Here is a 22,891-nt window from a genome sequence, read left to right as displayed (position 1 = left end):
TGAATGTTTGTGTCAATTTCCAGCTGGATACGGTGTTCCCTTTCCAACAGATGAACCTACAGACGTTATTCCCCGAAGCTGCCAGCTAACGACAGATGTTCCACAAGTCACACAGCTGCTAAACATGACTAAACTCCGCCAAACTGAAATCAAATTTGGGGGTCATCCTCTGCGTTCGGCAGAATCAGGTATGCAGTCAGGCGCTGAAGGCATAAACATATTTATTTGTAAGACCAAGAAAAAGGAAAAAAAGAAAAAAAACCAGCCTTGCAATGATGCTTTATGCTGGAGGTTAAATATTAAGTCACTTTAACATCAACTCGTATCAGTGACAGATCACCATTTTAAATTTCTGTTTAGCAACTAAAATACATTCAATATTTTTACATGATAAAACGTCCTTGACTGTACCTCTCCTTTTCCTATTTGCTTCCAAACCCTGCCAGTCATGCCGCCTGCACGTCTCGCCTGTCTCCTCAGTGCTGTCACTGCTTCCTCTGTTCAGGTTCCCACTGTCACTCACCTTAGCTTCCCAGTTCATCTCCACTTTGCTGTCAGAATTATCTTTCTAATAGAAGTAGAAATGTGATGCCATGGCTGTTTGGTTAAAGACTTTTAAGGTGTTCCCCACAGTCTTAGAAGACACAGTGAAAAAAACCCTTGGGGACTGGCACAAAGCCAACCTCCCCTTTCCCAAATCTACCCCAGTTTCATCTCTAGCCACCTTCTTCTCATTCCCCATATGTGATTTTCTGACCATTCTGTGGGCCTTCACATGTCCATATTTTGGGGTTGCTGTTCTGTTGACCTAAAATGGCTTCTTCACCTTTCTGCCTGGAAGAACTCCAGTCCATCTTTCTAGGTCCAACTCATATGCCACCTGTTCTGTGCGCCCTTCCCTAATTCTAACAAATGTATGTCTGCATTCCCCATTAAAGTGTGACTTCCTCCAAAAAGAGCATTGTACACCTAGCTTCTATCACGGTGCTTGCCATATACCAGACCAGGGGCTACAAAGTCAGCTGACTGTGGAGGCCAGTCAGATAATACAAATGAATAATGTGTGTCAGATGCTTGCATATTTGACACATAGAAACATTTTCTACTTCAACAGAGAGCCTTATTGGGAGTGGAGGGGTAGTTAGAGGAGAGGAGTAAGATAGTCTTCAAAGACATTGTTCTTTCCTGTTAAAAAGTAGCATTAACAACTATGTAAATGGTACATACCCTTAGTGAGGGAGCTGTAGGGAATGGTGAGGACTATGGCAAACTAGAAGCTGTTCTCAGTCCAGAAGAGGAACTGCGGTTCAGTTTCAGCCAAGTGTTGCCTTGCAAGAATGCAGGCCCAGTCTCAGCAGATCTTTCCTCAAGCTTTTTCAGGAGGACTTGTGTATCCCAATATTTATGACAAATCGCCCAGTTGTAAAATATTGCCTAAAGTCTAGATTTTTCAAAAGCATTCTATAAGCCAAATAAAACATATTTTCCAGGGCTGCCAGTTTTCTGCCGCAGTAGTATAAACCCATAGCTATCAACCAAACGAATGAATAGTACTTACAAATCAAAAAAGCCTAATATTATTTAATGTTTCTCAACCTCCTGTATGTCAGAATCACCTGGGATATTTAAAAAATAACTGATACTTTTTTTTTTCCCTAATGTCTATGCTTTACTCACAGATATTCTGATTTAATTGGTCTAGGATAGAATTTTTTTGAACTCCCCCAGTGAGTCTTATGTGCAGCCAGAGTTGAGAACCACGGGATCACTTGTCCCCTCAAAGGTCACACGGTTCCGATGACACTCAAACACAGGTAGTAACTCAGGAGCGTGAAATGGTAGTTGACGTAGGGCCCTTACGAAGGGGAAAGTGGATCTTGAAAGAATTCAGTACGTTCTTGCACACATATGTATCATAAGTAAATAAAAGGTTTATGGAAGCGTAAGATGGTGCAGAAGATGAAGCCAAGACAAGGAGACAGTAAAACGTGCGGGTGAATTACAGAGGGCTTGAGAAGAGGGATGGCCTGAGTAGGCAGACAGGCTGTGCTGGAGGGATGCGAGGAGTGGGTCTTTGTTCCTCAAGCAGAGAAACAATACCTTCCATTTTAGGAAGTCAAATTTGACTCAGGATTCAAGATGAATTTTCAAGCAAATGACATGAGAGATTAAGGATGTCCACTAAGATGTCTTTGCAGCAACCTAGCATAAAAACGAGTAGTAGCTGTAGAAGAGGAAAGTGATAACCCTGAGCGGAGCCGCAGGGCGACTGCGGGATGTGGCCGTTCTCAGGTAGCACATGAGGAAAAGAGTGGCCGCAGTTGGAGAGGCTGCGGTAGAAAGACGAGAAGGGAGACAGTCATGATGGAGGAGCTGCAAAAATGGGCTCTTTTACTCTCTCTATATATTTATCCTATATTCATTATCTTGGTGTATTTTCTATATGTCAGTCCTCATCAGCATTCCATATTCCTAGAGAATTGGGACTTACTGTAAGTTTTTCATTATAAGCCCTAGCAGAGACTATGTATAAATAGATACTATATTTTTAAACCCTATATTATGAAGTTTCCAAACTTACAGAAAAGTAGAGAGAATCATAACGAACCCATAGGATCTAATTAGGAAACTGCCATCACCTGTTTCCACAATCACCAGCTTTAGGCAGGACTTTTTGATAGCAGTGAAGGCTCAGGGAGTAAGAATCTCTCTATTTATTATATACATTATCTTTAGACAGAGACAATATATAATGAAGAACCTTTAAAAAATATATAAGAAGATGAAAAAGATCTCACTACCCAGACAACCACTGTAAACGCCTCGGGTCACAATTCAATCTTAGTGGAAGATTCACCACAGAATGAAATGAGTAAGAGTGTTTTTGATAGCCCAACACTGTCTGTATCTAATATAGACTACAATAGCTTCCTATAAAGCCAGTCTGATAATTCTTTACAGTTATAATTGCTCCTTTTTTCCTTCTCTCTCTCCAGCTTAATGTTTTAAGAATTATGTCTTTAAATGAAAATGCAAGTCTATATCCAGATATTTTAAGTGTCTTTTTTAAGATTTAAAGTTCAAAAATACTTGTAATGCCTGAGATTAAAGAGGAATTTGAATAAATATTAATTACATTCTTAATTCAATATTATAGTTAAACAGAAACTTATTCATAGGCCATATTGGACCACAACTTGTAGAAGAGAATGTTGGTATACATTTTGCAAATCCCACAAATGGGATCTCAATGCATAAGAATAGTCAACTTGAATCATATATGCACAAAATTAATGATCACCATCTAATAACATATTATCTTCTACCCCGTGAATATCCCAGTTATACTTACATTCATTCATAACCTAGGGTTATGATTTTTCCTCTTAAGTAAATCTCATTGCACACGCATGACAGCTAAGATTACATGACCATAAGGTAGTCCTCCCCTTATCTGGGGTTTCACTTTCCGTGGTTTTAGTTACCTGCACCCCACTGAGGTCTGGAAGCAATTGATCCTCCTCCTGACTTACTGTCAGAAAGTCAATAATACCCTAACCCTGCGCCCCAATACCTTTGTCACTCACCTCACTGTATCTCCTCACGTGGGCACTTTACCGTCTGATGCCACAAGAAGGACGGGTGCAGTACAGTAAGATATTTTGAGAGAGACAACACATTCACACGACCTTTATTATAGTATATCATCATAATCGCTCTGCTTTATTATTAGTTATTGTTGGTAATCACTTACTGTGCCTAATTTATAAATTATACTTTACCATACATAAGTATGTAAGAAAAAAAAGTATATGTAGAGTTTGGTACTGCCCGTGTTTTAGGCATCCACTGGGGGTCTTAGAAAGTATCTCCTGTGGATAAGAGGGGACTACTATACATGTACTTTATGGTTTTCTTTCTGCAAATACTTTTCAGTTGCTAATTTTGATACTCACGGGCTTTGAAGCTTACTATAAATGAACATAATAATAATTGTTGTTCTCTGTTTAAGTTACTCTATTTGAAAGGTATAGCTGATGAATAATACCCAAGGACAGACTTTTCAATCATGGAAAAACCAAAAGATATTTCTTCATTTAAGCTATTTGTTTTTCTGTCTTTCTAAAAAAAATGGACTCCCATGATGAGATTTGAATTGCATGCGAAAATGACTCTGTGCTCCTATAACTGACTGTATAGTACTCTTGTAAATTATATTTTATTATAAATGCACATATTGAAAGATCCCAATGAAGCCACTACACAAAGAAGTAGCTACTTCCAATGCTTGCTTTCTAGCATGTTCACCCAAGCACAAAAGGAAACCTTGAAACTTCTGTTTAAAGTGCATTTTGTTAAATGTCACATAACTTGATCAAGAGCATTTAATGAAATTAATTTAAAAATTCTGTTTCCAAAAAGGCAGTGTTACTGCACATTCACACTGTTCACTTTGTCAATTCCCAGTGCACTTTAGCTAATGACTGTGTGTCTGCAAGAAGAGTGTGCAATCTGAGTATCTTATTTTCATTAATGAAACCCCAGTTTAATTGAACTAGAGAACCAGGTCTGGTTATTGAAGTCAAGCAGTCAGCTACTAATGATGCAACGGTTCACTAAGCACAAATCAAAACTTGTTAATTTACTTAAAAGTTAGGAGGCAGTTTTCCCAAGTTCCTGCCTTTCCATAGTGGCACTCTTACTGGATTTTTACTCCTTTTTAAATAAGAGACTGACATCCCTGTCTCCTAGTGTAGTTGCAAACAAGTAAATTGTTGCATCTAGCAAAACCATGAAATAATCATCTAATAGTGACATTAATAAGATCCTGATGAGAATTTCTTTTTTGAGTTCCACATTATGAAAACAAAATTCGAATCAAGCAACAAAATCTATATAAAGTAGAAGCTAAAAAGAAAAAGGATTACCTTTTGACTTCAGGAAAAAAAAAAGACACTATTTAATTCTTCTTTTCCAAACTGAGACTTATGGTAAGCCTTATTTTAGGGCTGTTGGTTAAAAAGATGCCACAATTTCTAGCTCCAATGCCTGATAATAATTCAGAGTAAACTCAGCTGTCTCTTACATTTGAATTACATATCCTCTTTTGCCATCTTTCGTAAAAATGAAACATAAGTGGTCACATTCCTTCACTAAGTTTTTTTTCAATGTGAAAGGAATTTAGTGTGGATATTGAACAGTATCTGTGAAATCTGTTAAAGCAGAGATACCACAGATCATTATAGAATGAATTGTAATTTTTCTGTGATATTACTACCAAATATTGAAAAAGCTTTGACATATAAAACATAATATATATAAAATATTACATACAAAAAATAAAAGTTTGATAATTGTGCTACTTTTGCAGGACTGAGTCATTCCAATCTTTACATTTGTCCTTTAGATGCCTGTTACAGCATTGCTTCTAATAACAAAAACCTGAAGACAAACTGCTTGTGCATAATAGGGAATTGATCGAGTATCCACACAATTAGATATTATATATGCAGCTGTACAGATGACCTGCTCTGCTGTGATGGTCTGGAAAGATCTCAAAGCCATGTCAGTCAGTGAAAAATGGAAACCTAAAATGCTGATTCCATATGAGCTCACTGATGTAAATAGAGATAATTACCTAGAAATGCTGGTATATGCATTTTAAATTAAAACCTTTTTTTTTTAAGAAAACACAATTATCTTTAGGAATAAGGACTAGAAGAGGCAGGGAGAGGGAGATAACAAATTTTTCTTCCCATACATCTTCCTCTATTAGAGAATTTTAATTATTCTAAATATATAATTTGTTATGTCAATAGATGTATTGTGCCAGAGAAAGTATGAGATATTTGTTTCTTCTGTATACTTTTTGTCTTTTGAGAAACCCGAAGAATTGCTATAAAATTAAAATATATTTCTGTATCTAATGACAATATTTTCATTTAAAATACATAATGGGAAGGAAATCCAAAATTTTTGGCAAAATAAAATGTTTTTAAGTATTAAACTTGCTTATTTATGGTATAATAGGGAAATATATGTGATAATCTGTACTATATCAGCATGAATTATGTTCATGTACATTTTCGCAAGTGGGGACCGCAGGGCTATAATCACCAATGATCTCCAATAACTCCCAAGACCCTTTCTCTGTAGCATCACCCTGTTTCAATTTTCACCACAGCACTTACCATTACATGACATTTTCTTGTTTATTAACTGATTATTTATTCCTGTGAGCTTAAAAAGTACAGGGGTCCTATTTATTGTATCCCTAGCACCTCACTCAGCACTTAAATGCTTATGACGAACTAAGTATTTGTTGATTAAGTGATCAAATAAATGAATGAAATGCTAGCCAAATAATTTGCAAGTATATTAGGCAAGAAATCATCATTATTGTCATCATCATCATTATCATCGTCATAACTAGCATTTATTTTTTGCTGTGTTCCAAGCATTAAGCCCTTTACATAGTGTATTGGTCAGAGTTCTCCAGATATACGTATATACAGAGAGAGAGAGAGTGAAAGAAACTTAGAAGGAATTGGCTCACTCAGTTGCGGAGACGAAGAGATCCCGGGATCTGCAGTTGGCAGGCTGGAGACCCAGGAGAGCTGATGGTGAGAGTTCCCATCTGAAGGCAGCAGAAGACCAGTGACCCAGCTCAAGGACTTAAACAGGAAGATCCAGTGCTCCCTTCCTTCCCACCACACCGCCAGGAGGACAGGCAGTCCCCTTTACTCAGTCGACTGATTCAAATGTTAATTTGATCCAAAAACACCCTCAGCAGTCACACTCAGAATAATGTTTAATCTGGGCACCCTGTCGTCTAGTCAAGGTCACTCAGAAGATTAACCACCACACAAAGTTTACACACACACACACACACACACACACACACACACCTTTTTATGTAGAAACATTCATCACCATTTTGTAGATTAGGAAACAGTCTCACAGAGATAAAGTAATTAATGAGCGGTAGAGCCGGGATGGGACCAGGCAGTCTGTTTTCAGAGCTGCATTCTTAACTGCTGATCTCCAATAGGCAGTTTCAGACTTACATTTCATTATCCTTTAGATCTCAAGTTGAATGCCATGTCCCTGACCCCAAAGTCTAGATACCAGCCCCCTGTTAAACACACTTAAAACCTTTGAACTTTGCCTTCATAGCTCTTATGACAATTTACAGTCATGTATCTATTTATGAATTACTTTCTTTAATATCTGTCTCCCCCATCAGACTGTGAGCTCCCTAAGGGAAGTGCTGTGTCCACCCTATTTGCTACCTGGAGCAGCAGCTGGCCCAGACTAGGTGCCCAATCACTACTGAAAGAATGGGAGCATGAAGGAATAGATGATTCTGAATGGACTTTGTAAATTGTTAAATGCTATCCAAGATGGATGATATTAATAACATATTTACTAAGTATTACTCCCTACTAAGGTCAGTATATAGTATGTCACATGCATTGTTTCATATAATCTAACAAAATGCCACAATTTAAGTACTATTATTATCCCAGTTGTAAATGAAGAAGGTAAGTCTTACGCTAAGTACCTTGTCTAAAATAATATTGCTCTATTAGATCAGCCTTTTTTATATTTTTGACAGTCCTTATAACAATACACGTATAGTAAAACAAAAATTAATCTAATTCAAAGTCTGGATTCTGGTAGCAGGTTTAATTCTGATTTGATTGTTAGATAATAGATGTAAGACTTGAGCATGACCCCTCAATGATTAGAATTGAAAATTCAGCAGCTTTTTCTGGTTATGTTTTGAAAACCCTGCAAACTTAAATGACTGTAATAATTAGAACATTGGATCTTGAGACAAAAATGAATGTTTATTTTTCTAAAAGACAATTAGAGAGTAGACCCTCAGGTTTTACAATCTAACTACAAAGGCATGTACTCGTCATAAAATAGCAAAATAATTAATGGTAACATCTCTGACCTACACCAAGTTCATTTTCCACAAACTCAAGAAAATGAAATGCCTAGAGCATGACTTTAATCTAATCTTGATTTTTAACTTTGTATTATGCATATTGATATCAGCCCTTAAAAGAGCTCCTTTTAGAATTTAAAAGGCATGCATTTCTGCTTGTTTTCTTTTATTAAGATTTTTCTCTTTATAGAAACTTCATCCCTTCTACTTTTTATTTTAGAAACCAAAGGTCTAAATTACTTTTTCTTGTAGGTTTTAATTAGGACACTATTATAGTAGATACATAGCATGATACATGTTTATAGAGATAATTATGAAATTAACATTATTATAAACAGAATTATTAAAGTGAAAAGGCTTTTGAGAATGTGTATGTTAATTGTACCAACAAATTTAAGGAGGTCTATTAGTTAAAGAGGTGCCTAGTGAGATATTGGTGTACTTTTAAAAAAAAAGTATACAAAAATTTCTAAAGATTTTTTATAATAGATTCGAATTTAAGTACATACTCGTAGATTGCTCTTTAAAGAAATCCTATGCAGGTCTGCTTATGCAGGATAACATCTGATTTTCTGTCATTTGGGGAATTAAAGCAGTTTGGGGTATATCTTTACTACACTGGATATGCATGCTAAGCAAGAGAGTCCTCTAAGAAATTCGAGTTATTTAGGAATTTTAATGTTTTAAATAGCTATGATGGTTAATATGTTCATTTTGTTGAATGTATAATTGGAACTGTGTCAGGATGATTTTTTTAAATATACCCTTGCTTCAAAAATCCTCACTTTAATCTTAGATACTACTCACAATTTTGGTGAGACTTAGCCATTGTCTACCATATGTTGTGCTGGGTTCAGCAGATGGGAGTACATATAATACCAAATAATGGGTCTTTCTCCTCAAAGGAGCCTAAATTGGGGAAACCTGCATATAGAAAATGAATATGAAAAAAACATAATGGAAATTGCCCCTGTAAGATGTTTGAGCAGAAAGATATTAACCCTAGCCTAATGGTTCCATGACTGGAAGTCAAAAAAAAAAAAAAGCTCTTATTTGGTACTGAAAATTCCTATGTAAGCCTGTGTCATATTCCACACAGTCTTTCAGGACCCACAGTGGCTGTTTCTGGAAAGATCCATATTTGAGAACAAATTCAGTAGTCTGGGATTTGTTCTACTTGATCACTAAAGGTACAAACGATGAGTCCAATAGATTTTTCCAGTTAACCTGAAATTTGAGTGTCGTGGCTTTGTGTTGTTGATCCTGAGAGACTAACAGTGTTTTGTTGACTCCAAATGGATATTTATAAATGACTGGAAAAAAACAAAAACAAGTGAACACATAGCCGAGTCTATTTGCTAACACTAGGAAATTGCACATGCAACCTGAGTAGGCATCTGGTTGTAGTGCCGTAACACGGCTGCTGCTGAGCGTCACTCTGTGCACGTAAAGATCAATGTCTTGGTCATTGTTGACCCTTCTTTCTCATCCCCCACATCCTAGCAGTTGTCCAGCCCTGTCTAGCCTGCCTCCTCAATTCACACATAAAACCTTCAGGTGAATATTTCTTAAAATGGAATTCTAATCATAGTTAGAAATATCTAGCCATTTACTCCAACTTCCTTTCTGATCCATTATATTTAATGATTCATTCATTTTGCTCAGCAAGGATCTGTTACTCTTTGTCAGGCAGCAGGCTTGCTAGCAATTCAAGGGTGACAAAACAGGTCGCTGAGTTTGTATCTACTGAAGCACACTTATCACAGAATCCCATAATCACGTGCAAAAGTTCACATTGGAACAAGTTCTGGGAGGGAAGGGTTATGGGAGTACCTGTACTGGGGGAATTTGCCCTAGTCAGGAAGATCTGCTGAGGAGGTGATACGTGAGCTGAAACATAGAAGCCAAGAAGGTAAGGAGGAGCCTGGGAGCCATAGGGAGCAGCTGTACGAATGTAAACAGGAACTGAGGAAGCCAGTTTGTCGAGAGAGCAGATAATGAAATGTGGAAGGTATGAACTGAAGTCAGAACATGAAGGCTTTCGCAGGCAATGTTAAGTGCTATCTTAGTCCTAAGAGCATCAGTGAAGCCATTGAAAGTTTTAAGTGAGGAAAGAGAATGGCTCAGATTTATGTTTGTATAAGACAGCTCTGGCGCATTTTGGAGAGGGCACAGGACAGGGAGCCAGAGCGGGCATAATAGATCACTTGAGAGTGTTTGCAATCATTCAGAGATGGATGATGGTTGCTTAGACTGCAGTGCTCATGGCGGAGGTGGAGAGAAGTGGGTATGGATTGGATGTGGAGAGGATGAAGGGAGGGATGACACCTAGATTGACTTGGCAAATTGGATGTATTGTAGTGCTGTTCATTAGACCAGCTTTTCAGTTTGAAGTGCCATTGAAACACCAAAGAGGAGCTGGCCAAGAAGGCCACTGGTTACAGGAGTGGGGCTCAGAAGAGAGGACTCAGTTACAAATAGAAATGAGGGAGCCATTTGATATCTTGATCTGCCTTATCCTATTCAGAATAGCTTTCTAGACTTCTGCTTGACACCTTAAAATGACAGAAAATTCACCACTGCAAGAATCAGGCATGCTTTAAAAAGAAAGATGCTCCTTCTGATGGACTTAAAGCTTCTTGAAGTAAATTCTCCCCACTAGTTCTGATTGCTTTAGACAAATGGAATCTCTCTTCTACCTGATAGAGCTTTAGGAATTTGAAGAAAACTGGAATGATTTGTCTCTTCGTTACTTTGCATCTAAGATCCACCTTAGATCTTCTGCCAGAAAAAATTATTTCAATTCAATCCAACAATCTAGCCTTTGCCTATCTCTTCAGCTTCATCTATTAAAAACATAAAAAGAGACCCCTAAATACCCATATACCCACACATATTATTTCAACTCAGATCTAAATATTTGGAGCTTCCTATGCATGCTACGTTTTCATAAACTTGTCTGCCTTTTCTCATGCTGACGCATAGGAGTAATTTTTGACTCACCACATGTAAAATTCCAGCTCTACAACAGGCTGACGAGACCAATTAGGTAACAATAGGAATTGTTTCAGGACTACAGGTCAGATAGGAAGTGGCAGTAGTCCATATATGTCCAGGACTGTCGGACAAAAGTGGACTTACTTGGGGCCAACATCATAACATTCCAGTTGGTGTCTTGCAAGTGGAGCACAGCAGAAGGCTGTCTACATTGTGGGCAGTGTTTTGAATTAAGGGCCACCACCCTCACCTGCCACTTTTACTCAGAAGAGGCTACCTTCAGCACAAGAACCCCACAGCCCCAGTCCAGCCCGGAGTTCCTGGGGTGACCTTTTATGTGGTTAGACAGAACCCAGGCTCCCTTCCTCTAGTGGCCCCTGTGGGGGCCTGAGAGTCCTCTACCAGGTCTGCATCTTGTCAAGAAGGAGGGAAGAGAGATCGTGGGGAATTTGCAGGATGTTTGGGGGGTAAGAAGCTATTCAAACCTCTCACGTTTCACTTTTCAACTTCCATTAACTGGAACTCAGCCACTGGTCCACTAACTGCAGGGAGAGCTCCGAAGTGTAGTTTAGCTGTGTGTCCAGAAGCCAAAGGCAGCATGGTGCATGGTGTGGTGAGGGGATACCAGTTTGCGCTCTCTCCCCCAAACCTTCAGTGAGTCACTGCTGCCTACCAAATTTAGAATAGGCTCTTAGCCTTTGAAGGTTCTTTCCATGTGAACCAAGCCAGTCTCTCCTACTAAACTGGAAATTTCATTTTTCTCCATGCATACCCTACCCTTTCACCTCACCATGTCCTTATTTGGGTACTTTGCTCTGCCTAGGGTACCCCTTATTTCTTGTTCTCGAAATCTTATCAGTCATTCAAGATCCATTCAAGAGATCACTTGTTCATTCCCACTAGTCTGCCATGTGTTAATAGTTACCTATTTGTTGTACTGTTCACCTCCCTCCAGACCTCCGAAGGGCAAGCGATATGTCTTATCTATGACAACCTCTAGGAAATGCCTGAAAGAGTGCTCAAATCTTTGTTCAGTTTATTAAATAGGTTTATTTAAATGATTTCCTTAAACAGAAAATAAGACACAATTTTTAGTAGGTTTTTTTTTACTTTTTTCTTTTTCCCTTTATTTTCCCTGAGGAAAAACATTTGTGGTAGTAGTTCTCAAATGATAGCATAAAAAAACCACATGGGGCAACTAGTTAGAATCACACATTTCTGCCATTCTGCCAAGATTCTTATTCGGTACATTTCAGATCTGACACTGGGCCTCGGTATCCACACTCTTAATAATGCCCCGTCATGGGAGTGGGGGTTCAGCTCATATGGCCCATGGACTGTGCTTTCAGAAATATTACAGCAGGGTGTTTGTCATTGTACCCATTAATGGACTGTTGTTATCTTCCTTTAACACAGATCAGTTCATTAACAGAGGAGCAGGAAGTGCGCGAAACAGTAGACATCAAGATGTTTGTCATATTGCCTTTGGATCCAAAGTCCTCGGACCACCTCCGCTCTCTGGCAGGAGAACGAACATGAGGCTATCCAGTGAGGTAGGTCTGCGGTGCGCACGCGAGCGGGAGTAGCATGGAAAGGGCAGGGATTTTTCCCAGTGCAGGGTGGGGAAGAGGGGAGGAAGACTACATACCAAAAGCAGAAGACTTGAATAAATTTGGAGCGTGAATTCTGGATTTTAAAAGACTTCAAATTGTTTAATTTTCATCATGTCAACACAATTAACATTTCTGAGTATTCTTTCATTAAATATGTTCACAAAACTTAAAGACAAATACATGTGCATACATTTTGTGGTTTCCTTCAAAAAGGAGTTGGATCATCACCAAATACCTTACAATGAACAGATTCTGCAATGTTATACTTTTATTTTTAATTTATTCTTCACTGCTGACATACACATTGATTTTCAGTTCAACTCCTCCCTACTAAAGACAGAGTGTAGCAAATAAACACATTTTAATGTATGCTTTTAGGAGACTAGTTTGTCCTCTATTTTATGTCACATTTTATTGCTCCTTCCCATTCTTTCTAATTTTCTACCATTATTTCCCTCTCTTCCAACTTTTTAACCTTCTCATTTCCTCTGGGGTTTATTTTTTCCCTCACTCTTTGTTTGTCCAAATATTATTTCTTCTATGTAGATTCTACAGGAAATAAATGCAATTCCTATAATTTTTAAATGTACAGATTAACTCCTTTTCCTTACAGACAGTAAGATCCATTGGATCCAAACCTAACCGATCGTGCCTGAAGTCTGCAGTAGAGAACTGTGTTAACAGTGCAGAAATGTCAGCCTTGCTGCCATCGGAGTCTGAGGAGCAAGGACATAAAGAAAATGTTCACCAAGTAAAGCAGACTGTACCTATTTGTGGTAAGAATCATGCATAAAGATTGATACCTGCGGAAAATAGAAATGTTCTTGTTAAGTTAAATCCTAAGTTATAACCAAATCTTAAGTCCAGAGAATTATTTAAAAATGAAAATGATATTGAAATATGTCTGGAATTCTTACACATATATGATCTCCCAGAATCTATCACTCTATTAGTACTTTGTGTGTTTACTTGATGATGACGGGTGGGGAGGCAGTGTAGCATTCTGTTATATTGAAAACTCCATATGCATTTTATTTCTGTGCATTTTATTTATTAAGTTCCCTTAATTTTTTCTCTTAATTAACCTTTTAATTAGATGTCTTCATTTGTAAAGTTCCCTTTATTTTCTCTCACTTACACAAAAAGCATTGATGAAGAAGAGACTTTTGTCCCATTTTGTAGTCTGAGAGCTCAAGACTGGGAGAGGTAAACTGATTTGCAATTTGTAAGCTTGGGAAAGCAGTGAGAGCAGAATCCAAGACCAGACCCATTCCTTGTCCATTTTTCCACTCTGACCAGCCTGACTCTTGGGAGAGTTGAAAGGAGGGCATTTGGGTGTATTTTATTTAGAAATCAACGATGGCTATTACAAACTATACCTCCCATGGAGTGTAAAACTGAATTCAGGAAATGATTAACACAGATACTCAGTCCTGACTATACTGCTGTCTGAGAGACCTTGACCAAGTTTAGGAAACCCTGTGAGCCTCAGTTTCCTCATCTGCAGGATGGGGGTTACCACTAATGCAGGCACCAACACTCATAGAAATAACAGCGGCTACAAAGGGCTGTCGTGAGGAATCAGTGAGGAAAATGAGGTGCTTCGCATTGTGCCAAGAAATTAAGCATTCAGGAGAGATGGGATTAAAGATGGTGGCGTGAGAGGAGAGACAGAGGCTTCCTCCTAAAATTGGATACAATTAGAAAATTTAATTGGTGCAACTAAACCTGAGAGAGCAACGGGAAAGAAGACGGCGTTGGACTGCACACACCTGGAGAAAAGAGCAGACCTCAGCGAACGGGGTAACGTACCAGAGCTGTGGCTCCATAGGACCTGAGCCCTTCTCCCACCCCAGCTCACCGGCGGGACAAAGAGAAACGGAGCAGGGAGGGAGTGGAAGGCTGGGGACTGCTGAATACCTAGCTCCAGAGATCTGATCTGGGAGCACAAACCTACATTTCATGGTGCTTTCATGAGACTCGCATGACTACCCAGTTGGAAAGTTAACACAGGCAGAATTCCTGGTGAGACTGGGATTCCAGCTGCTTGTGGAAAGCAGGGATCCATATCTGGCTGCTCTGGGACAAAAACATACCTGTGTGACCGGCCCACTGGCTCAGGCAGAGCAGCCAGGAGTCGGGAACAGCTCTTTCCTTCCCCCAGGCACCAGTACCGCTCCCCTGTGACCCCTGACATTGCTTCAGGGGCTCAGCAGCTCCAGACTAGACCTTGTGGACACTAGGGGGTGCCATATACAAACATGAAACGCCAAATGAACCTTTTCCAGAGTAAAATCATTAATACAACTCCCGAGAAAGATATAAATGATATGGACCTCGTGACTCTTCCTGAAAGGGAGTTCAAAATAAAAATCATCAACATTCTAATGGAGGTATGGAAAGACATGCAAGAACTCAGGAATGAATTCAGGTCAGAGATCCAATCGTTGAAGGGCACGATGGAGGGTATTAAAAGCAGGTTGGATACGGTGGAGGAGACAGTAAACGAAATAGAAACTAGAGAAGAAGAATACAAAGAAGCTGAGGCACAGAGAGAAAAAAGTATCTCTAAGAATGAAAGAATATTGAGAGAACTGTGACCAATCCAAGCAGAGCAATATTCGCATTATAAGGATACCAGAAGAAGAAGAAGAGAGAGAAAGGGATAGAAAGTGTCTTTGAGGAGGTAGTTGCCAAAAACTTCCCTAATCTGGGGAAGGAGATAGTCTCTCAGGCTGTGGAGGTCCACAGATCTCCCAACACAAGGGACCCAAGGAAGACAACACCAAGACACATAGTAATTAAAATGGGAAAGATCAAGGATAAGGACAGTCTGTTAAAAGCAGCCAGAGGAAGAAATAAGATCACATACAAAGGAAAGCCCATCAGGCTAACATCAGACTTCTCAGCAGAAACCTTACAGGCCAGAAGGGAGTGGTATGATGTATTTAATGCCATGAAGCAGAAGGGCCTGGAACCAAGATTACTTTATCCGGCAAGATTATCATTTAAATTTGAAGGAGGGATTAAACAATTTCCAGATAAGCAAAAGCTAAGAGAGTTTACCTCCCACAAACTATCTCTGCAGTCTATTTTGGAGGGACTGCTATAGATGGAAGTGTTCCTAGGGTTGGACAGCTGTCACCAGAGGTAGTAAAACCACGGTAGGGAGGGTGGAGCAGCTGACTGCGAGGCAAATGCTAAATTACATTGACTCTCCCCAAAGTCAATCAAGGGATAGACAAGAAGTACAGAATTTGATACCTAATATATAAAGAATGACAGAGGAAGAAAAAGGAGGAGAAATAGAAAAGAACCTTTAGATTGTGTTTGTAACAGCATACTAAGTGAGTTAAGTTAAACTCTTGGGTAGTAAGGAAAGTAACCTGGAACCTTTGGTAACCATGAATCTAAATGGCAATAAGTACATACCTATCAATAATCACCCTAAATGTAAATGGACTGAATGCACCTATCAAAAGACATAGAGTCACTGAATGGATTAAAAAAACAAGACCCATCTATATGCTGCTTACAAAAGACTCGCCTCAAACCCAAAGACATGCACAGACTAAAAGTCAAGGGATGGAAAAAGATATTTCATGCAAACAATAGGAAGAAAAAAGCAGGTATTGCAGTACTAGTATCAGACAAAATAGACTTCAAAACAAAGAAAGTAACAAGAGATAAAGAAGGACATTACATAATGATAAAGGGCTCAGTCCAACAAAAGGATATAACCATTATAAATATATATATATATACCCAACACATCAACACCAGCATATGTGAAACAAATAACTAACAGAACTAAAGGAGGAAATAGAATGCAATGCATTCATTTTAGGAGACGTCAACACACCATTCACTCCAAAGGACAGATCCACCAGACAGAAAATAAGTGAGGACACAGAGGCACTGAACAACACACTAGAACAGATGGACCTAATAGACATCTATAGAACTCTACATCCAAAAGCAACAGGATACACATTCTTCTCAAGTGCACATGGAACATTCTTCAGAATAGACCACATACTAGGCCACAAAAAGAGCCCCAGTAAATTCCAAAAGATTGAAATTCTACCAACCAACTTTTCAGACCACAAAGGTATAAAACTAGAAATAAGTTGTACAAAGAAAGCAAAAAGGCTTACAAACAAATGGAAGCTTAACAACATGCTTCTAAATAGTCAATGAATCAACAAACAAATTAAATGGAGATCCAGCAATATATGGAAATAAATGACAACAACAACACAAAGCCCCAACTTCTGTGAGACACAGGGAAAGCAGTCTTAAGAGGAAAGTATATAACAATCCAGGGATATTTAAAGAAGGAAGAACAAACCCAAATGAATAGTCTAACATCACAATTATCAAAATTGGAAAAAGAAGAACAAATGAGGCCTGAAGTCAGCAGAAGGAGGGACATACTAAAGATCAGAGAAGAAATAAACAAAATTGAGAAGAATAAAACAATAGCAAAAATCAATGAAACCAAGAGCTGGTTCTTCGAGAAAATAAACAAAATAGGTAAACCTCTAGCCATACTTATTAAGAGAAAAAGAGAATCAACACACATCAACAGAATCAGAAATGAGAAAAGAAACATCACGATGGACCCAACAGAAATACAAAGAATTATTAGAGACTACTATGAAAACCTATATGCCAACAAGCTGGAAAACCTTGAAGAAATGGACAACTTCCTGGAAAAATCCAACCTTCCAAGACTGACCAAGGAAGAAACACAAAATCTAAACAAACCAATTACCAGCAAAAAAATTGAAGCAGTAATCAAAAAACTACCCAAGAAAAAAAACCCCGGGCCAGATGGAATTACCTCGGAATTTTATCAGACATACAGAGAAGACATAATACCCATTCTCCTTAAAGTTTTCCAAAAAATAGAAGAGGAGGGAATACTCCCAAACTCATTCTATGAAGCCAACATCACCCTAATACCAAAACCAGGCAAAGACCCCACCAAAAAAGAAAATTATAGACCAATATCCCTGATGAACGTGATGCAAAAATACTCAACAAAATATTAGCAAACCGAATTCAAAAATATATCAAAAGGATCATACACCATGACCAAGTGGGATTCATCCCAGGGATGCAAGGATGGTACAACATTCGAAAATCCATCAACATCATCCACCACATCAACAAAAAGAAAGACAAAAACCACATGATCATCTTCATAGATGCTGAAAAAGCATTCAACAAAATTCAACATCCATTCATGATAAAAACTCTCAACAAAATGGGTATAGAGGGCAAGTACCTCAACATAATAAAGGCCATGTATGATAAAACCACAGCCAACATCATACTGAACAGCGAGAAGCTGAAAGCTTTTCCTCTGAGATCGGGAACAAGACAGGGATGCCCACTCTCCCCACTGTTATTTAACATAGTACTGGAGGTCCTAGCCACAGCAATTAGACAAAACAAAGAAATACAAGGAATCCAGATTGGTAAAGAAGAAGTTAAACTGTTACTTTTGCAGATGACATGATATTGTACATAAAAAAACCCTAAAGACTCCACTCTGAAACTACTAGAACTGATATCGGAATACAGCAAAGTTGCAGGATACAAAATTAGCACATAGAAATCTGTGGCTTTCCTATACACTAACAATGAATCAACAGAAAGCGAAATCAGGAAAACAATTCCATTCACAATTGCATCAAAAAGAATAAAATACCTAGGAATAAACCTAACCAAAGAAGTGAAAGACCTATACCCTGAAAACTATAAGACACTCAAGAGAAATTAAGGAGGACACTAACAAATGGAAACTCATCCCATGCTCTTGGCTAGGAAGAATTAATGTTGTCAAAATGGCCATCCTGCCCAAAGCAATATACAGATTTGATGCAATCCCTGTCAAATTACCAGCAACATTCTTCAACGAACTGGAACAAATAGTTCAAAAATTCATATGGAAACACCAAAGACCCTGAATAGCTAAAGCAATCCTGAGAAAGAAGAATAAAGTGGCATGGATCTCACTCCCCAACTTCAAGCGCTACTACAAAGCCATAGTAATCAAGACAATTTGGTACTGGCACAAGAACAGAGCCACAGACCAGTGGAACAGATTAGAGACTCCAGACATTAACCCAAACATATATGGTCAATTAATATTCAATAAAGGAGCCATGGACATACAATGGGGAAATGACAGTCTCTTCAACAGATGGTGCTGGCAAAACTGGACAGCTACATGTAAGAGAATGAAACTGGATCACTGTCTAACCCCATACACAAAAGTAAATTCAAAATGGATCAAAGACTTGAATGTAAGTCATGAAACCATAAAACTCTTAGAAAAAAACATAGGCAAAAATCTCTTGGACATAAACATTAGCGACTTCTTCATGAACATACCTCCCCAGGCAAGGAAAACAAAAGTAAAAATGAACAAGTGGGACTATATCAAGCAGAAAAGCTTCTGTACAGCAAAGGACACCATCAATAGAACAAAAAGGTACCCTACAGTATGGGAGAATATATTCGTAAATGACAGATCCAATAAAGGCTTGACATCCAAAATATATAAAGAGCTCACGCACCTCAACAAACAAAAAGCAAATAATCCAATTAAAAAATGGGCAGAGGAGCTGAACAGACACTTCTCCAAAGAAGAAATTCAGATGGCCAACAGACACATGAAAAGATGCTCCACATTGCTAGTTATCAGAGAAATGCAAATTAAAACCACAATGAGATATCATCTCACACCAGTAAGGATGGCTACCATCCAAAAGACAAACAACAACAAATGTTGGCGAGGTTGTGGAGAAAAGGGAACCTCCTACACTGTTGGTGGGAATGTAAATTAGTTCACCCATTGTGGAAAGTACTATGGAGGCTCCTCAAAATGCTCAAAATAGACTTACCATTTGACCCAGTAATTCCACTTCTAGGGCTTTACCCTAAAATGCAGCACTCTAGTTTGAAAAAGACAGATGTACCCCTATGTTTATCGCAGCACTATTTATAATAGTCAAGAAATGGAAGCAACCTAAAGTGTCCATCAGTAGATGAATGGATAAAGAAGATGTGGTATATATACATAATGGAATATTATTCAGCCATAAGAAGAAAACAAATCCTACCATTTGCAACAACATGGATGGAGCTAGAGGGTATTATGCTCAGTGAAATAAGCCAAGTGGAGAAAGAGAAATACCAAATGATTTCACTCATCTGTGGAGTATAAGAACAAAGGAAAAACTGAAGGAACAAAACAGCAGCAGAATCACAGAACCCAAGAATGGACTAAGAATTACCAAAGGGAAAGAGACTGGGGAGAATGGGAGGGTAGGGAGGGATAAGGGCAAGGAAGAAGAAAGGGGGTATTATGATTAGCATGTATAATGTGGGGGTTGGGGGAAAGGAGAGGGCTGTGCAACACAGATAAGTAGTGATTCTACAACATCTTAGTATGCTGATGGACAGTGACTGTAATGGGGTTTGTGGGGGGTACTTGGGGTAGGGGAGAGCCTAGTAAACGTAATGTTCTTCATGTAATTATAGATTAATGATAACAAAAAAAATTTTTTTTAATTAATGAGAAAAAAGAAATTAAGCATTCAGTAAATATTAAATGCTGCTGTGAATGTTAGTAGTGTAGTATTATTACCAAATTAAATCACACTTAAAAATTCTTCAAGTTTGATCTCAGTTTTCCAGGGTTCTTTTAGAAACTACCTTCTAAGCTCTTGCTGAATCATACTTAGCTACACTTGCTCTTTTAAAGAAATAATTTTTCTGCATTGGCTCTTCAGTTTCATTTTTCATGTTTTTTAATATAGCGTGTTGTATGATTAACATTAGTCAAATTGTAGCTCTCTGTAATGTGACATTACATGAATGAAATGTACTTAGCAATTTTGAAGTCTAATATGATCCTAATATTGGGATAGGAGTAAACACCTATTTTTCCTATGAAGGAGTAAGTTGTATTTTTGATACAGTTTTACATTTTGTCAGAATGATACATGAACATTCTCATTATAACTGTAATTATATATTTACTGAGTTATTTCAAACCATATAGTACTTTCTGTTCTGGCTTTTTTTCTTCAATATGAAAATGTACCAGCCAATCTGCATATTATGCATCCACATCCCCCTCAAGAACCATCAGCAGATAAGAATAATAATAGGAGAAGATTACGATTAAAAAGCACCAGCAGAGAGAAGACAGAGCCACACAGCGGTATGACACTAATTCAATACTCTCTTATATCTGTATATTATTCAGAGCAATGGAATCTCTGCAGGTTGTAAATTTCAAAGGATTATGAACCAATTCATTTAAAATATAAATGTCTGTTCTATAGGGATTATGGAAATCCAATTTTCTGCTAAAGAATTGCTCAAGCCCTGACAGAGATTTTCTGGATTAAATGGCACCACAGAAATAAAGGACTTCCTACTTCTACTCTCAAAGGCTGAATAAGCTTAAATTCTTGTTTTTTTTTAAATGGCCCAAATTTGATAGAGGAAGTTCCTGCCTACAGACTTTACTAAAATTGAACTGAACTCGTAATTTTTCATGTTTCATTTATGTCTCTTTTTGAGTTAGGACCTTATCAGATTCTTTGTATTTTACATTAACAGTCTCTCCCATTGGACTCCTTAGCATCTATATAATGTAGGTTAAAATTTCAACTCTTTGCAACCAACTCTTTGCAAAGCATTAGACACAAGTACAGGTGCCTAATACAATTATTCATTTAAATGTTGTATTTGAGGCATGTCTGTATAGATCTGTACACAGGTGCATTAGTCTATTCTGAATCAAGGCAGGAGTGTGTCATGTATATGTCTATTAGCATAATTTCTCAAAAACATAAGGGTTCTTGGGTAGGCCAAAACTCAGCTTGCTAGGTACCATGTTATTTTTATAAAACAGTAGATAGAAAATTTCTTTCTGCATAAATGCTTGCGTCCATTTGCTTACGGTGCTGAAAGAAAGAGCTTAGTTTAAGAGTCAAGTTCAGTAAGAATTGTGATTGAAAGAAAACGCACTCCATTTTATGTGGAACCAAAGTTAAAAATAAAGGACCCTTTAAAAATAATATGGGTTTTGGAATTCCTTTTATTGTATATTGTAAAACTTAAATCTAAATGTCTCCATGCAAATATCAAGGAATTGTAAGATAACATCTTAAATGTATTGTAAAAAGAGATTGTAAGATATATCTCAAAACATTCTACTGGAAAAGAAAAAAGCTGCGTATCATCTATATTGTTACCTCTAACTTGCTTGTTTCAATAATCACATAGAAAAGTATACCACATCAATACCATTCTTCCAAAATTAATTTTTATAAATATCAAAAGAAGTAACAGAGTGGAAAATATTTATTCCCATAAAGATAGTTCTTCAGGAAATAACAGGAATGAAGATAAAGCAACAGCTGCCCTCACCTCTGTGTCCCAACAAAGAGCAGAGAGGTTGAATCCAAGCTCTCCAGCACCCCAGTCTCCTGATCAAGCAGGTTGGTATCTTTATTATACCATAATTGTTAATAATTAATAAAACAGAAACATATCAAACCTCTCAAGCCCAGTCATTTTGAAAATTCATGATGCAGTCATTTGCTAAAACCTTTGATTTTTTGTAAATCTCTTCTTAACCTCAGTTTTATGTCCAACTTGCATGAATGAAAGAGAGTATTTTTATTTTCAAGTTTTAAGTGTGACAGTTCCTCTGCTCAGAATGAAAGTTTGAAACTTAGAAGTTTTCGCATGACATTGTTACCATCCCCAAAGATTATCTATTATACTTCTGTAGGCCTTTTCATAATGGAGATGGTTGGAGCTTAGAGCATTGAGCCCATCAACATATCTTGCTTAGCAGGTGTGTGGTACTTTTACAAAAGCAAATTGTTTTTGAGCAAGGGAAAAAGGAAAATAAATGAAAATTGTTTGTAGTTTGTCAGTCTTATTTATGCAATGTTGAAACCTTCATTAAAATGTTAGGCACAATTAGTGTCTCTTGCATAAATCTGACTGTGTAGAAAAACTAATTAGATGTTTAGGTGATCATTCTTGCATTTATCTTGTTTGCTGCAATATTGTGATTACACAGTAATTTACATATTTTGCTAAGAAAACACCAAATTATTCATTACAATTGATATGGAAATACTTGAAGTAAAACTACAAATTCCAAAAATGCATGAGGTAGTGAGATAATTAGAGTTTGTTTGGTTGTAAAAACACTCCTCTTATTTTGACTTTTTGACAGTTAATAATATGGTAGGCAGTAGGTCATACGAGTTGTCTAATT

At 37.7% G+C, this 22,891-nt stretch overlaps 1 protein-coding gene across 7 annotated transcripts in view; it reads left to right on the top strand.

Annotated features, from left to right (window-relative positions):
- Nucleotides 1-22,891, top strand: part of CFAP20DC (CFAP20 domain containing) — a 201,382-nt gene that overhangs the window by 92,303 nt on the left and 86,188 nt on the right. For 5 of the 7 annotated variants that reach the window (XM_037019232.2, XM_037019236.2, XM_037019235.2 and 2 more), the window contains 5 exons: nucleotides 24-188; nucleotides 12,371-12,507; nucleotides 13,181-13,343; nucleotides 20,693-20,809; nucleotides 21,975-22,097. In XM_037019232.2, the coding sequence (XP_036875127.2) occupies nucleotides 24-188; nucleotides 12,371-12,507; nucleotides 13,181-13,343; nucleotides 20,693-20,809; nucleotides 21,975-22,097 (705 nt within the window). The remainder of the gene's footprint in view (nucleotides 1-23; nucleotides 189-12,370; nucleotides 12,508-13,180; nucleotides 13,344-20,692; nucleotides 20,810-21,974; nucleotides 22,098-22,891) is intronic. The other 2 variants (XM_037019233.2, XM_037019234.2) reach the window with 2 other exon arrangements.

The sequence above is a fragment of the Manis javanica genome, chromosome 3 (genome assembly GCF_040802235.1).
Source record: "Manis javanica isolate MJ-LG chromosome 3, MJ_LKY, whole genome shotgun sequence".
Taxonomy (NCBI): Eukaryota; Metazoa; Chordata; class Mammalia; order Pholidota; family Manidae; genus Manis; species Manis javanica.
This window is presented reverse-complemented; position numbering and strand designations above follow the sequence as displayed.